General features: G+C 40.5%; 3 protein-coding genes across 4 annotated transcripts in view; 2 read left to right on the top strand and 1 right to left on the bottom strand.

Moving 5' to 3' along the window:
* Positions 1–5971, top strand: part of rspry1 (ring finger and SPRY domain containing 1) — an 11939-nt gene extending 5968 nt beyond the window's left edge. Inside the window, exons 5-13 of the mRNA XM_010780686.1 lie at positions 44–110; positions 853–984; positions 1388–1503; positions 1645–1788; positions 1888–1999; positions 2258–2360; positions 2550–2702; positions 3460–3564; positions 3684–5971. Of these exons, the coding sequence (XP_010778988.1) occupies positions 44–110; positions 853–984; positions 1388–1503; positions 1645–1788; positions 1888–1999; positions 2258–2360; positions 2550–2702; positions 3460–3564; positions 3684–3780 (1029 nt within the window). The 3' untranslated portion in view covers positions 3781–5971. The remainder of the gene's footprint in view (positions 1–43; positions 111–852; positions 985–1387; positions 1504–1644; positions 1789–1887; positions 2000–2257; positions 2361–2549; positions 2703–3459; positions 3565–3683) is intronic.
* Positions 5972–6402: 431 nt separating this feature from the next.
* arl2bp (ADP-ribosylation factor-like 2 binding protein) lies at positions 6403–10105 on the top strand. Of its 2 annotated transcripts, none has more exons than XM_010780669.1 (7): positions 6403–6492; positions 6852–6921; positions 7256–7317; positions 7726–7832; positions 8053–8138; positions 8459–8555; positions 9254–10105. In XM_010780669.1, exons 2-7 carry the CDS (start codon positions 6884–6886, stop codon positions 9335–9337), a joined length of 474 nt encoding a protein of 157 aa, XP_010778971.1. In that variant the 5' UTR covers positions 6403–6492; positions 6852–6883; the 3' UTR covers positions 9338–10105. The 2 variants fall into 2 exon arrangements, with proteins under 2 accessions (XP_010778971.1, XP_010778970.1); XM_010780668.1 differs by having other exon boundaries at positions 6413–6530.
* Positions 10106–10134: 29 nt separating this feature from the next.
* pllp (plasmolipin) overlaps positions 10135–16466 on the bottom strand; it is a 7992-nt gene continuing 1660 nt past the window's right edge. Inside the window, exons 2-4 of the mRNA XM_010780685.1 lie at positions 13766–13939; positions 12652–12762; positions 10135–11863 (exon numbers count right to left, since the gene is read on the bottom strand). Coding sequence (XP_010778987.1) covers positions 11756–11863; positions 12652–12762; positions 13766–13939 — 393 coding nt within the window. The 3' untranslated portion in view covers positions 10135–11755. The remainder of the gene's footprint in view (positions 11864–12651; positions 12763–13765; positions 13940–16466) is intronic.

Below are 16466 nucleotides of genomic sequence, written 5' to 3'. Positions count from 1 at the left end.
AATGATCATTTATTGTCTGTGTTTTCTGTAAATGTCCCTCCAGAGCTCCGAGGCCCACCCGACGGTCATGCTGTTTGCTCTCATCGCTCTGGAGAAGTTCTCCCAGACCAGTACGTTCACTCACTGTTTTCACAAGATTTTTTATCAACTCGTGACTTCCTTTTCAAATAACTAATCAAATAGGTGGCCATGACAACGGCCATGTCCATTGAATCTACTTCTGCTTATTTACTACTTCTCTTGTGGTTGTTTGTTTATTTGCATATGAAATATTCTGAGAGATTTGCTCTTCTCCAACCGATTTTTCAGCTTATTTCGAAAGCAACATGCCACCCTCAGTTTAAGATTACTTTGCTGCAATGTTTTACGGGAACTTGACTGGAATTTGCCCTAACACTTAATTTCCTATTTTCCATAACCCTTTAGAGACATATATCAGTAAAGTCACTTGTATCTCTGACATTGATTTGTCCGGCAGTGGCTCAGTCAGTAGGGGCTTGGACTATGAGCTGTTGGGTCGCCGGTTCAAGTCCCCGACCAGACCTAAATATGGAGTGTGGACTTCTACTTGGAGAGGTCCCAGTTCACCTCCTGCCCTGCCGTGGTGCCCTTGAGCAAGGCACTGTACATCCCCCTTCCCCCCTCACTCCCATTGCTCCCCGGGCGCTGTATAATAGCTGCCCACTGCTCCTACTAGACTCCTGGTACTAGGATGGGTTAAAAGCAGAGAACACATTTCACTGTGTGTGCTGTGTGCTCTGCATGTGTTACCATTAAAGAGGGTTTCATCCCTCCCAATTCTAATTCTAGACTGTTTTAACACACATGCCTGGTGCATTTCCTCGCCTGCAGGTGAGAACAAACTGACAGTGTCTGAGTCGTGTATCAGCAATCGACTCGCTGTCCTGGAGTCGTGGGCTGAGCATTCCGACTACCTGAAGAGGCAGGTCGGGTTCTGCTCACAGTGGAGCCTCGACAACCTGTGTGAGTAGCCCCACACTTTCAACTTTAGATGTTTCTGTAGGATAGTGTTTATTTGGATATTTTTTGTCTTAGTCTCATCTTTTTTTAAATATTAAGTCAACCTAATCCTGCTTTAGTTGACAAAAGTCTGGGCATTTTTGTCCTCTTGGTTAAAGGAACCCCTTACATATTGGTATTAGCTGTAGTTTTAGTCAATTTTAAACCTTTTACATGGAACATATTTTGTGTTTTTGTTAACAAAATCAAGACTGATGTAGAATCCCATGCTACACAATTAGGTGTGTGTGTGTGTGTGTGTGTGTGTGTGTGTGTGTGTGTGTGTGTGTGTGTGTGTGTGTGTGTGTGTGTGTGTGTGTGTGTGTGTGTGTGTGTGTGTGTGTATAATTATGTTTCCTCTGTCCAGTCCTTAAAGATGGTCGTCAGTTCACATACGAGAAGGTCAACCTCACTATTATCAACGCCATGCTCAACAGCAATGATGTGAGCGAGTACCTCAAGATCTGCCCGACTGGACTAGAGGTTAGTCTGTGTGTGCTGTCTTCATGTATTCAAATATGATAAGTAACAGAACAGAAGACAACATAACCCTCATACAAATGTTTTTCTTTCGCAAGTGTATATGAGAATGTCTTATGGTTCTTTTTTCTCTCCTATCCTCAGGCACGATGTGACGCCTCGTCCTTTGAGAGCGTGCGTTGCACATTCTGCGTGGATTCAGGCATTTGGTACTACGAGGTGACGGTCATCACGTCGGGTGTGATGCAAATCGGATGGGCCACCAAGGACAGCAAGTTCCTCAACCATGTACTCATCTTCAACCTTTACCGTTCAGCTTTTTCACTGTCTGTTTCCTTGCAGTCACACAACTTAGCGCTCTGATGTGTGTGTGTGTTTGTGTTACAGGAGGGCTACGGGATAGGAGACGATGAATACTCATGTGCGTACGATGGCTGCAGGCAGCTCATCTGGTACAACGCTCGCAGTAAACCTCACTCTCACCCCTGCTGGAAGGAAGGTCAGCATTACACACAGGACTCCTTTTTTGCTTTTATTTTATCACAAACAAAGTTTTCTGTCGGTCTTAACAGTTGCAGAGAGAGGACATCACGTCTTACTAATTTTTTAAAAAATTGCTTCACTTTTCATTGGGTTTGTGATTTATAGAACCCACACGGCAGCATTTAGGCTCTGATTTACCTCCCTCACGGAGTATCAGATAATAGTTATAACGGTGTGCCAAAACGTTATTCTTGTGTGTATGTGGCCTGTTTAGGAGATGCTATCGGCTTCCTGTTGGACCTCAGCAAGAAGCAGATGATTTTCTATCTGAACGGACATCAGCTGCCACCAGAGAAACAGGTCTTCTCCTCCGCCACGTAAGTCTACACACAAACATACCATCAAGTCCTTTATCTCTTTTCCCCTGGTTTGTGTTCTGGTGACTTCTTTCTTCTCCCTTTATGTCCTTCCTATACCCTTCATTCTGTCCTGTGTATTTCCAACTTCTTGTTACTGTCCCTTTTTTAAATGAACCCGTGTCTTTCCTACCCCTCTGTCTCTGTTAGGTCCGGTTTCTTTGCGGCAGCCAGCTTTATGTCGTACCAGCAGTGCGAGTTTAACTTTGGGGCCAAGCCTTTCCGTCACCCACCTTCGGTCAAGTTCAGCACCTTCAATGACTTTGCTTCTCTGCTGCCCAGTGAAAAGATCATCCTGCCCAGGTACAAAACGAAGCTGTCCATAGAGGGATTTTGAGAGCAGTCTCTAAAAATAGACTACACTCTGAGAATTTGGAAATGCAGAATGCAATCTGTTGCTGTACCAAACGGTCCTCTGACTAGTGAATCATTTGTTTGCACACAGCGTCCAACACGTAGTTGTGCCATGATACAAACATGACTCATCTTTTGGGGCGCTCCAGTGTTCACAGAGAAGATTCATTAATTTGTTGGCAAAACTAAAGCAGCTCTGAAGACTAGTTATTAGTTTTACAACAAGGCACCATAGCTTTCTTTTAGCAGACACCTTTAATATTCGGATTTCAGTTAAATGGCAGTGACCTAGCATCCCCAAAATGAAATGCACCATTTACTTATTATACCTGATTTTGACAATATGTAATTTGAAGTCTCTATTGTAATAAATAACATATTTGTGAAGCTTAAATCATCGGATTTGGTTGAATTCACACTAAAGTGATCCCATGCTGCAACACAACCTAAAACATTACCAGAGCTGAATTAAGACAGTGTTAATCAAAACGGAACATTTTTATCTAGACAAAAGCCTTTTTCCCACAGGACTAGTACCACCAAGGACCTCTAGTCATTTGTAATAATTCAGCTGTGATAGAATCGAGGGTCAAATTTGCCATTACTTGTCAAGTAAAAGAGAAGAAGATAGTATTAAATACATATCTGTAAATGGGAATATTAATCAGCTTGTTTGCATATGCTTGTTTGTTTATGTGTTTCACAGACACCGGCGTCTAGCCTTACTAAAGCAGGTTAGCATCCGAGACAACTGCTGTACGCTGTGCTGCGACGTCATGGCCGACACGGAGCTGCGGCCCTGTGGACATGGGTATGTGTGCATGTCAGCAAGTAAAACAGTTTAAATCAATGTTATTTGAATCGTAAATCTGTCACAGAAAATAGAACATCTGAGTTAATAACATCCTAAATTGTTCTGTTTTCCTCCAGTGGTATGTGTATGGAGTGTGCCTTACAGTTAGAGACGTGCCCCCTGTGCCGCCAGGACATCCAGACCCGCGTCAGACTCATTGCACATGTCTCCTGACAAACCTCCTGCCCCTTCTCCTACATGGAGAGACACACAAACCCTACAGCCTCCTCCTTTAATCCCCTCTCACCCAGCAGGGCTGGAAGGATGGCGCCACCATGTTGTCATGATGCCACAACTGTGTCTTCTGGTCAGAGGAGGCGACGATGGAGGGGAGGAGAGAAGGAAAAAAGGAGATAAGAGGAGGGGGAATTAAACCAGCTGGATTCCTCCCATTTACCTACTTCACCTCTTTTGTATAACTCACTGCAGAAGCTGGGGAAGGAAGCATCAACTTTCTGCCAACAGTCAGACAAAGAGAGCAAGAGTCACAAGCAGAAATAATTTAACGAGAATACAGACAGAACCAAGCTCTGGTCTGCAAACCCCTGCGTAGAGTTGTTAAACGTTGATTCTATGATATGAGGATCTCACTGCGCTTTCAGCTCAGAGGCTACTACTATTTAATCCCATTGCCGTCATGCACACATCTGCAGATCTGAAAGGGCCGGTTGCAGAGGAACACAGCCTTTAGTACACTATTAAACCCAAGGTACAGATGCATTTGAGATAGTCCCATCTATATGTTTTTGGGTATAGATATACGAATTCTGGTGTTCTCTACGTAGCATTTCCATTGTCTTTTCTCGAGGTTATACCAACTCCTATCCTTTGGTCAGCTTCACTGTCTGTACTAATTGATCGCCCACTGGTAGAGTTTGAAAAAAGACATTATCGGGTAAAATATCAGATTTTTATCTTGTTTTCATAAAGCTTTAAAGTTCCACAAAGAGTTTTCTGGTTTGGTTTACAATGTAAAATTAAATCAGCTGTCAAGCAACCGAAAGCATTTTTGACAAAATGTATGTTTTACAGCCAGTTCAAAACTTGAATCTGTATGGGAAGTAATTGTCAAGCACGACTGACCCTGCTGCTTTTTGTGCTTTATTGTCTTTGCTCAGATGTTGATATTTCCTCTGTCTCTGTCCTCTCTGTAACAACCACAACAAAGGAATACAAAAGATTTGACAGAAAATGTATCCACAAGTTGTATCCCCCACTTAAAAGTCTTTATGTTTTAAGAGCCAGTAAGGGGGAAGTATACAAATTGACACCGACAACTTCTGAATTTATCTTGGATTGCTTCATTGGTGCTAACAATTTGGCAACAATTCGTAATTTAGCTTCACCATGAGTCAGGCTCAGTTGAGGGGCATCATAAGTAAATATGTCTTAATTTTTGTTTGTCATAACAAACACGTGCGTCTGTATTAAGATGACTTTTTTTCAACCTTCAAGATGTGATTTAATTTTGTATTATATTGATGGTGAACGCTGATATAGAGACTTGACAGTGTTGTGTTAGCCGATCAGTAAATTGTTTAAAACAAATGTGAAATGTTGAAGTGAATCGTTTTTCATCAATATCAGTTTACTAAATATCCCAGCGCCATCTTAAAATGCAGTGAAATACCCACTACACAGTTAAATGACCTAAAGAGTGAGGGCTTCAGTACAGAATTTCTATTTATTTTTGTCTGGTTGGCAGTGTGTTGTCCAATATATCTTTAAGACTGAATAAAATGTTGTTGTCCTCTTTGTGCTTTATATAACTTATAAGCTTATTATATAAGCACGTTTAGCCATTTCTCCATCTTCCTCCCAGTCTTCATAAACCTCATGTTTTCTGTCGTTTCTCTGTCCATCGCTTACTTGAAGCATCTCTGGGTTGACAATGACATTTTGGAAACGGGTGATGAAATAGGAGAGGTAGTTATTCAAGAAAAACTATGTACAATTACAAAAATCAATGTTACCAAATTACCACCATGAATAATTTCGAATTTATGTTGGACAAACTGTTGTTGACAGACTTACTACTCCACCAAATAGCATGACAAGGATCTTTGAAATCATTCAGACTATACTGTAAGGATTTCTGAAGGGTAACATGCACCTCTCAGTAGGAGAAAGACTGGTTTGCTATCTTGTATTTCCTGGAGCACCTTATACTGTACATGCAGGTGAGAGAAATTATATGTTGGTCTCTATGGTTGGAGATGAAGTTCAGGATTGTATAGAATAAGTTGTGGGTTGTATTTAAAACATCGATAAAGGAATTTTGCTCAAGAGTTCCCTAAGATGTGACTGACGAATTGTTGTTTCCTGGATTGTGATATTTGTAAAAAATAAATGTTTGTTCATCTGAGGTTATGACCAAGTGGTGTTTAATTATCTCAAATTGTCTTGTGTCTTAAAATAGGAGTGACAATAATCTGCATCTTTAACAATGGCGTTCCAGTTGTTTTACAGAAACACTTGCTAATAACATATGCTATTACACATATTGTAAACTTCATAATAGACACTAATTTACACAGCAATTCATTCTTTAAATAACAATTGGTCACTGTCAATATAGCTACTTATTATACATCCATGATAGCTACCAATACTTGAATTTAGTAAAGAATGACTGAAGGATGGTAGTATTTAGATTATTTGCTTACATTTGAGTGAAATTCCAGCACAGGAAGCAAGTGTTGTTTCAGTAATCTTGGTAAAAATACTAGTAATTCATTTATCTAATAATCGATGCCAAACGATATATGTTTCAGGTAGGAACTAATGGACGAAGCTTTTGTTCTACCGGACACAACTCATTTGCGCACGTGAAGTTCGCCACCGTTTCCTTGGTAACAACACTACGTTCGGCATTCATCATACACGGTAACGATTATTCAACAAAATGGACATCCAGGAACGAAGTAAGACAGATTATTTGACTATCATTTTAAGTTCAAGGTAGGGGTGAAGTAATACGTTTATTGAGGAAAATGCTAACATGTAGCTAACAAACAGACACGCTAACAACATGTGCTAAACATGCTAACTGTTAGCTTGACTAGCCACCTAACGTTAAGTAACGCTATTCTTCGGTAACGTTAACAGACTCGTTAGCCCTTACTGTCTGTGTGGTGCAACGAAATGTATTGTGAACACTTGCAGCTAACCGAGCTCCTTTGCATAGCTAACAGCTTTGATTTTCACCGCAACATATTCATTTATTGCCTCTCCTCATCCTCCAGATGTCAGAGGCTGTGGAGACAACATCGTAGAAATGATTGACATGGACGAAGAAAACTTTGCTATTTCCACGTAGGTACTCACAATCCAGAAACTATGATTTCCATTCAGAGCTGTGTCATTTAGAGAGTGTTAATGTTTGCTTTTCGAAACCAAATGCAAATGCCAAATAATGTATTGTTCAAGCTGAGTGGTCATTGAGAGACTTGTCTCTCGCTGTCTTAAGAATTTTATATTTTGAATGCTCAAGACTTGAGCATTAACTAAGGCTTAAGGGGAGCTAGTGCCATGACAACCAAGTGTCAAGTTCTATTTTATGAGGCTCAAGCTAGAACAAATGATACAATACGGTGATGTGCTGCATATACAGTCTGATTTGAATGGTGTGTCTTGTTTTTTTCTCCAGTTCCTCAGCTGCAGATGCTGCTTTTGATGCTGTTGTTGGCTCAATAGAAGACATCATCATGGGTAGGATTAGTTAAGCAACACCTTCAGCCTTTTCTGTAAGCATTTTGTTGTGTTGGTCTTACTATTTTTGATTTGTGATAATTTATATTCAGCCACCGGAAAGTAAGAAGTGATAATCATAGTTTGATGTTGTAGAAACATATCCAATATTATCTTTTTGTTCCTGAACATGAGGAACTTTGTGTCTTTAAGATGTATTATATACAAATATTGAGAGGTATGCTCCTAAAGTGCTCCAACTAATTGTCTCGATCTGTTCATTCGTGGTGAACATTCTATTACTGAAAAGTATAACAAGTATTTCATATTTTATCCTAGACATTCTTTTAAAGACTACCTTGCTAAACCTGTATAGACATACACATCTCAAGTGTTTCCGATATTGATATGTATTACTTTTTTTTTTAGAGGAGGAGTTTCAGCAGCTTCAGCAGAACTTCATGGACAAACACTACCTGGAGTTTGACGACTCTGACGAGAACAAGCTCAGCTACACGTCCATCTTCAATGCATATGTGAGTTGCTGTGGTCCAATGTATCTCCCTCACCTGTCTCTGAGGAACATGCCATACAATTATCTGATTTGTATTACCCTGTCTATGTACCACCATACACACGTCCCTTCAGAAATATCTCAGATTTTACCACATCGTCTTTCATTTTTACAGCTCTGTCTAGTAGTCAGGGATGTAAACTAAGACCTATTTCGTTATAATACTCTTGACTGTTGTGTAGGTCGACCTGCTGGAGAAACACCTGGAGCAGCAGCTGCTGGAGAGGATCCCCACCTTCAACATGAACTCTTTCATAGAGCTGCTCATGTAAGATGTGACATCACAACTCTCTCCTGAGCTCCTATAATGACTTTACTTCCACTGATAACATACTGCTCTGGAGAAAATGATGAGACCACTCAAACATTTTCTTAAAACTCCATCTCTACATGTATGGCAGCCATTCCATTCCAGTGTCTGTTGAATTGCAACACAGAGAAATGTTGTCGGTAGTTTATAGAATACAACAAAAATGTGTTGTGGTGTAATTGTGGATACACCTGTTGCATCTAAGAAGTTGTATTTTATATTCGGTAACTAGGCGGCACTAAACTACATTGCAACATGTGTCCCTCTTCCATGTGCAGGCAACACAAAGAGGAGGTGCCAGGGGACATCTTTGACATGCTGCTGACCTTTACTGACTTTGCGGCCTTTAAAGAGATGTTTCTGGAATACAGAGCGGTGAGTTAAACCTACTTTGATTAGTATTCTCTTTTTTGTATGTTTTTACTTGGTATGTTGACAGTGGGTAAGCCTGTGTTCATGCACATTTAAATCTATACTGATTTCTGCAGTCAACTGGGTAAAAACAAGTGGTTAAATCACGCTTTACTTAAAAAGTACAATATGCAAATTCCTGGTAGGGGTCTTCTGAAACAAATCAACAAAACTGATAGATCAACAAAAGACTTACTTTGGTCACATTCTCAAGTAGCGTGGAATTATGGAAGTTTTTTTCCCTTCCTCCAATGTCATTGTTTGTGAGGCAGTTATCTTTGCACTTTTAGGGTTTATTCAGTTTCATCTATAAGAGGTTTTTACTGGGGGACAAATTATCTTCATATCTCGTCCTCTACAAAACAAACTGACCCCCTGACTCAAATCAGTAAAACATCAAATAAAGCGAATTCATGTAGAAAATTCTCTGATGAATTAGGATCAAGACGACAAAGGACTGTAATCCTTTCTCAGGTTAAAAATATCTAGTTAGAAAAGACCAAGATCTAAAAAGTATGGTAAACATGTGGCTTAATAAATTGATGAAATATTCAATTATGACAATCAACCATAGCGCTAACGTATGCACACAGGGGATACATAGCCATCAAGGCATTTTTTATGAAGAACTGTTACAAATACACTTTTATTTGTGGTTCTAGGAGAAGGAGGGCCGAGGGCTGGACCTGAGTCAGGGACTGGTGGTCACATCTCTGATCCCCGCGGGATCCTCTGAGCCGCAGTGACACTCACAGAGAACCAACATTTGAATTGCCTCCTCCTCTACAGTACATGTTTATTTAACATTTTGTCCATGGGCCTTCAGAGCTTCGCAGTCTAATGATGAGCTGCTGGAAACACTCCCCGTAAATCTACAGCCTGTGCACAAAGGACTCCTAACGGCCAAATTGTAAATGCATTCCTCTGTGTTTTATGTGGCGAAGGTATGTGTGTTCAAGACGCTCTCTTTAGTTAATGAGTGAGATCTTTCTTTTTACTGTCCAACAACTGCACTGGGCACAATGACTACTTGAAATATGGAAATGTGTGTACCTGGAATCTACAGATTTACGCACCATTTTATGTCTTTGCAAGTTCTGCCCAATAACGGAGAAGGACTCTGGTGCTGCATTGGACTAAATGTATGTTTTTTATGTCTTCTCACTGGTTCTTATGTGAATGTATCAACAAACCCCCCTGTAAGCAGAGGAGACCATTTGTGTGAATGTGTAACTCGGCTCTCTTTGCCTGGGTTGGTATTTTTTGTAAGAAAATAATATATGTTTTATGAAGTTTTAAATTATTTTGTCAGTTTGAAACATATTCGATTGAGCTTTGCATCTGTGAAAGTCAGTCTTTAGGTATTTAGTGACTGTGTGCGTCTGTGTGTGGGCATGTGCGTGTGTCTGCAATTAGAAATAAGATGTATGTTTTAAGTACAATGTCAAAGGTATTTTCTGATGTTTCATTTGTTGGTAAAACGATATTTTTAAATAAACCTTTAAAAATTCTTACATTGAATTTCATGTGTTTTTTATTTGATCAAGTGCATGCTTGAGCCCCAGCACTCACCATATGGTTTTACTAGTATTGTAATTCTTGGTACAAAATGACACATCGTATTTTATAAAGGCACATACAGCAGGAGTTTAGCCCTGTCTCATATAAATCAAAGAAAAAAATGTTACACACTTTTTTTCCATAGCTCTGAGTACTTAGAAGAACAACATCTGAATCATTAAAGGGTCTTAATTTCCCGCTGAAACCATGCGTCTTTATAACACACATTCTTGAAAGACTCACTTTCAGTGCTTTGGCTAGGTCCATGGAGAATTTATGAATGAGTCTGGATTTCCTGTTTAGAACATCGAATTGGATTTCTGCACAACATTACGTTACTATTACTCTTTAAACCTTCTGTACTGCTATAACTTGGTATTTTAGATCATTTCTTATATGATCATCACAGAAAGCAAATGCAAGCGTCAAGCATGTTCCAACATGGACCTACAACAACCGCGCTCTGTAAACAGGTAATGCTAAGCAAACAATCTCAATGTATCTTCACGGTTCTTCTTGATAGATGACAGTCCTAGGGCTACACACTGCAGAAATGTTTAAAATCAAAGTTGAGTCAGGCTGCCCAGTGCTAATGTAAGCGGTGTGTTACTGTGAACTAGTCCTCTAATAGCCACAGGAACATGGATTAATTAATTAATAATCAAGGACACACCGTTAGAGCCGTTAACACCATTCATTACCAGCCATTTTATTATCTAGTGGCCAAGTTTGACTTTTAAATCATGAACAATAACTGCACTAGCCATGAAGTTCTAAATACATTCTTCCATGGTTGGGTAACATTACTTTAAATATATAGATAGTTTGCCATTTTGGAAAAAAATAGGCTTATATGTTTTCTTGCCGAAAGTTAAATGAGAAGATTGATGCTACACTCAATGTATGTGTGAAGATAAGGTATGCAGCCAAATAGCTTAGCACAAAGGCTAGACATGGGCAAAAGATAGCCTAGCTATTTTCAAAGATAACAAAATGAGCTTTACTGTGAGTATATTTTGTTACCTTCGAACAGAGCTAGGCTAGCTTTCCCCATTATTTGCATTCTTTATGCTAAGCTAAGCAGTTGCTTTATTTGTGTATTCAACATAGCTTCATATACAGACCTAAGAAGGGTATATCAATCTCTTGGGAAGCAGGCATTTAAATAAAAAATACATTTTGCCATCACACCATTGTATAACCTAAATTTGAACCACTATCATATTTATTTGTTTACAATACTATTATTGAATGTATTATTTCAAGGACGCCTATTCAGACCTCAGTGCAGTTTATCAGATCACCTTGAAATAAATATTTTGTTGTATTGATACAGTAGGCTACAGTTCAGGTGGATAATCCATTGCTGCCAAAACATTTTTTCACAATTTGAAGGTTAAACGGTACTGAATTGGACTGAAAAGTAAAATACCAGACGATATCTTCAGTCTGAATTAGGTTTCATCTGATTATTAACACTCAGGTTATTGAAAGGTCAGGAGTCAGCCGTTATACTCAGCAGTAGATAATCCATATAGCTAACTAAAGTTTCTTAAAGAGTTCACAAGGAGTCTGTGTCCCGACCAGTTCAACAGGTTTCAGTCTTAGGTCGGCACTGTGTTGGTTGCAGCGTTTCCTCCATCTCCCTTCCAGTCCAAATAGGAGAAGAAAGCACTGGCTCCATACGCCACAGTCACTACGGCACCGAAGAACTGAACAGAGAGGTAATAGGGGAAAAGAGATACAATTAAACTTCTTTAACAATTTCGGGAAGCAGATCAATGGTTAATCTATTAACCATGTCCTGATTTGCCACTATGCATGATACATGCTTATGTATCTTTTCTCCTGTGTTTCAAAGGCATTATATTGCAAGGAGTCTGCGATAGCAAAGGGGCCAGGGTGGAGAGTGTGTGTGTGAAATCATATCTGGTAATGCTACTGTAGCTGTAAACCAGCAAAGAGTTGAGCCAATAACAGACAATGAAAAGGCCCTGTTTCTGACACTGGTGATCTTTAGTGTGACAAGTTTTAAATCTCACAAACACAACCATTCCATCTGTTGACTTACATCCACCTTTTTTATTATTATTGAACAATAACTCAGCAGAGGGGAGGAGCAAGTGACAGCTGGGGTACAAAGGTAACTGCTCTTTAAAACACATATCACATGACATGTTTCCAGACATGTGATCCGTGTCACCCTTCTCTTTCTGCCTCTGTCATATCTTGAGCTTCGGGTATAGCCTACCTGCCACAGCCTGATCAGAACAAATGCTAACATAATCACTCAAACAGTGACAGCGAGGGAGGGAAAACATTCCACTGTTGTATGACTAACTGAATACGAGACTCCTGGATTTTTTGTCCAAAATATTGATTCTTTTCAGAAGTATTTGCCTTTACAGACAAATTATCAGAGGGTGATGTCATAGTGATTCTTGCATATTAATTAATGCCTTTATATTTAAGTGAGTGACAGTGGTGTCAGGCATCTTACAGCAGCAGCTGCCAAATGTCCGAAATTAAATAGGTAGGGATGCACAGTTGAGGCGTTGGTCAAGAAGGCCGTCAGATAGAGGACCGTGGCTGCAGCGTTATACACCATCACCTAGCACAAAAAGGAGAAAGATTAGCCACATTTATCTCAGAGCTTCTTTCCTTGTTTCCCCCTTTGTCCCCTCTTTGTTGTCTTTTTCTTTTGAGTTGTTCCAAATCTTGCCTCTTCTTCCATCATTCATTGACTTTTTTAGTCAAACTCTTAATTTGACTAAACCTCAAATGATCCTTCACAGTGACACTTCAATCTAAATGATGCTGACTTTTTCTTCTTTATGAAGAATTGATTAAAGGGTCACAATTATGCTATTCCGTTTTCCCTTTCCTGTAGTGTGTTATATAGGTTTGTGTGCATGTAATGGTCTGCAAAGGCTACAATCCCAAAGCTCCCTCCAGAGAGAGTTTCTCTCACACTCCCCCTCTACCTGAAACACATTGATTGTAGCCCTTTGTATACTTCCGTAACACAGTGACATCACTGTGTTAATCTAGCACTTCTATTGGCTAACCCTCCAACGCATTGCACGTGATAGACTAAGGGGCGGGACATCACTTAGCATTGACCAATCATAACAGAGCATGCCTGCTAACCAATCAGAGCAGACTGGGCTTTGGTTTCAGACAGAGGGTGAAAAGAGGTACTGCAGCACAGACAGTATGAGAAAAATAAAGACCTTTTTGAACATTAAAGCATGGGGACATGTCACAGTAGAGGCAAAAAATACAATTACATAACCTGAAAATGAGCATAATAGGGTTCCTTTAATACATTTAATGACCAAATCCCCCAACCCAACTAATATCATTTGCACACGGAGAGTGTTTTAGTTATTCACATGACAGATTTTTTTCTATGCTCTTCTTGCTGTTGAAGTGGATGGAATTTCTTTACACTAAACTCCTCCCCAATAATAACCAAGAACGTCTTTTAGCCAAACTTAAATGATTATTTATCCATTATGTTAAATGTTTTGAAAGCAAGCAAAACAAGTCTGAAAAACGTTTCTTTATATTCCTCCTGGCCTCCTCCCCTCCCATAGTCCCTTCCTTCCTACCGTCAGGGGCCAAGGGATAAAGGTGATTTTTTGCTGGGTGCTGAACAGGATCATGAGGAAGAGGACGGTGGTGAGGATCCACAGAGTGACTGCCACAAACATCACCCAGCCGTACGCTGGAATCTCTGTGTAGGAGGTGCTGGCTATCAACGCCCAATGGATAAGGCCCAGACACTAGAGAGGTGAGAGAGAGGTTAATATACTGTGTATACCAACAACATGCAACTATGCTTAGTGATGTACCATAGCTTTGCATTCTTTCAATTAAATTCAATTGTTTGTGAGTTCATTAAAATTGTCCCTTTTCTCCAAACTGGAATTATTGAGTCCTCTTGTTTGGTGCAAAAAACACTCTTAAAGGGACAGTTCAGCCCAAATTCAGAAATGAATGCCTTATATCACTCATTTTGTAAGAGGGTGTTATTTGGTAAAAATAATATTGTTCCTAGATGAAACTGCTCAAAACCAGCTATTTATTATCTTTAGTGACCGGGTCATGAGTCCTGGAAAGAGACAGTGCTGTTGAGTTCAAATGTAGTCTAGTAGCCATCTAGTTCCATTATATTTAAGATAACACTCTGTAATTCTAGCCCAAACAATCTAGATTAATAAATAACACTATACCTGGGTATTCTTAGTTGTGTGGTGAACAGCCAGAATTGATTTAACGGTTTTATCTTTGGGCATTCAAAAGTTAGTCTTTTAAGTTTGCATTGATCAGTTTTGACCCACGCACAATAGGCTGAAAACACATGAGCTTATTATGTTAATGTGGCTGACATGTTAGCAAAAAAAAAAAAAAAAAAAGATTTTTTTTAAATATTGAAGTTAAATGCATCAAACTGGTGCACTTCGAGAGCAAAATGAATTTATGGATACATCTCTCAACACCCATATGAAACAGAACTGTAAACAGATTTTCTTTTTATGTATGGATATTTTACAAATCACTCCCCTTTTAAACTGTATTCTTGTTTTACTGCCACATAGTATTTCATAACTGTTTTTCCTTTATTCTCATATTTTTTGTATAACTATAATGATCATATGAAGGTGTGCCGCAGCAATAATCTTTTGAATAATTTGTGACCAAACCGTTTGAGACCCACTGAGATAACTTAGACTAAAGTTAACTCTATCTAAACACTCAGAGTCCTTTAGCTCACCTGAGTCTCTCGTACCTCATTCACACCAATGCAACTCCGGTTCAAGCTCCGTGCTAGAGCTTTTCAGGTTCAGAACCGGTTCTTCGGTTTAGCTCCGGCTCTTTTCACACTGCCCAGAGTCCGACTGGTGCTGCGTCATCATTGCGTCATCATTGCGTCATCGTTTGCGTCATGACGTAACCGTTTGCGTGCCTGCTTCATAAAGCCAAACCGCGCGGAAACCCCTCACAGCTGACACCGACAACAACAACAATGGCCGATTGTGCTCCAGCTTCCTCTGTACCTCTTCTGAAGACCAGATTCCCAGTAGGTAGCTGTTCTCTTCAGTGGACCACTGCTGTTTGTTAAGTTTCTCCATCGTTGTGTACAAACTGGATAAAACGCCGGCTTTTTGTTGTTGTTCAGGAGTTGATCCCGCGACGTATGTGGTGATTTTGCTCTGGCCGGACAATTTTTTGGTGCTCGAAATGAGCCGGATTCCGGAGCTAAGAGGCTGCTCCGCTGCGGTGTGAAGAGGAAAACCCGGTGCTTTTCAAGCTCCAGCTCCGAACCGGCCCTGAAACACCGTTGGTGTGAATGAGGTATCAGTTTGACAGGAGAGGACTCTCAGTCTGAGGGGAGAGGAAGAGGACTCTCCTCCAGCTTGTTGTGGAAACAGCTCCTTATGTCCGCCAGTGCAGCTAGCTAACCAGATGCTAACAACACGTTCCCTGCTGGCACCGGTCCCTCTCTCTCCCTCTCTCCCTCTCTCCCCTCTCTCTATCACACTAAATGAGTCCCCTTTTATTTCAAACCCCGAAACGACCCTTGACGATGGGACCGCTGGGCTGGTGCCTATTCGCCCTCTTCTTGCCTCACCTTACCTACAGTGACAATCTGCGAATAGGTTTCGTGAATGTATGAGTTATGACACCCGTTAGGGGTGTCCTCGTTAAAAACCCCCCTTCACAGAACGGGTCCCTGTGTTGCTGTACGACTGACGCACCCCAAACTGGACAAACCCCCCCCCCCCCCCCCCCGGGGGGACTAGACTTGTGGTTGAGTGTTGGGTGACGGTGGTGTTGCCGGTATAAGTATATTCCTTACATTTTGTTTTTAGGAGACAGCATGATATAGTTCATAGTAATAAAACGTAGCACAACTTAGCGTAGCATGCGGAGGCTCAGCCGTATTACAACTTAGCTTTAGCATATGCTGATAATAGCGTTGTCCCCACTTAGCATAACATAGTTAGCGGACCACAAAGTTTACATAGCAATTACATAGCATGCAACCGTTAGCAATAGCTCTACGCGTAGCGGAGCCGAGTCACTACCTCTAGTGTAGGGATGTGTACGTGCGAACTCGCACTTCTCGTCACCCCAGCGGACCGGACCCGTAAGCCCCGAAATCTCTTGTGTTCTCTCCCTGCCGTCCCTGACATTAAGGGCACAAGTCACTTACGTTGTCTCCGTTTGTGGTCTGGTTAGTCTAATCAACGGTACCTTTTATTTGCAAAACGAACTACAGAAAGTTTGAGCCGAGACACTCACACA

The sequence above is a fragment of the Notothenia coriiceps genome, unplaced genomic scaffold, assembly GCF_000735185.1.
Source record: "Notothenia coriiceps isolate Sejong01 unplaced genomic scaffold, NC01 NC01_scaffold00022119, whole genome shotgun sequence".
Taxonomy (NCBI): domain Eukaryota; kingdom Metazoa; phylum Chordata; class Actinopteri; order Perciformes; family Nototheniidae; genus Notothenia; species Notothenia coriiceps.
The sequence above is the reverse complement of the archived record's forward strand: the minus strand, read 5'-3'. Positions and strand labels throughout refer to the sequence as shown.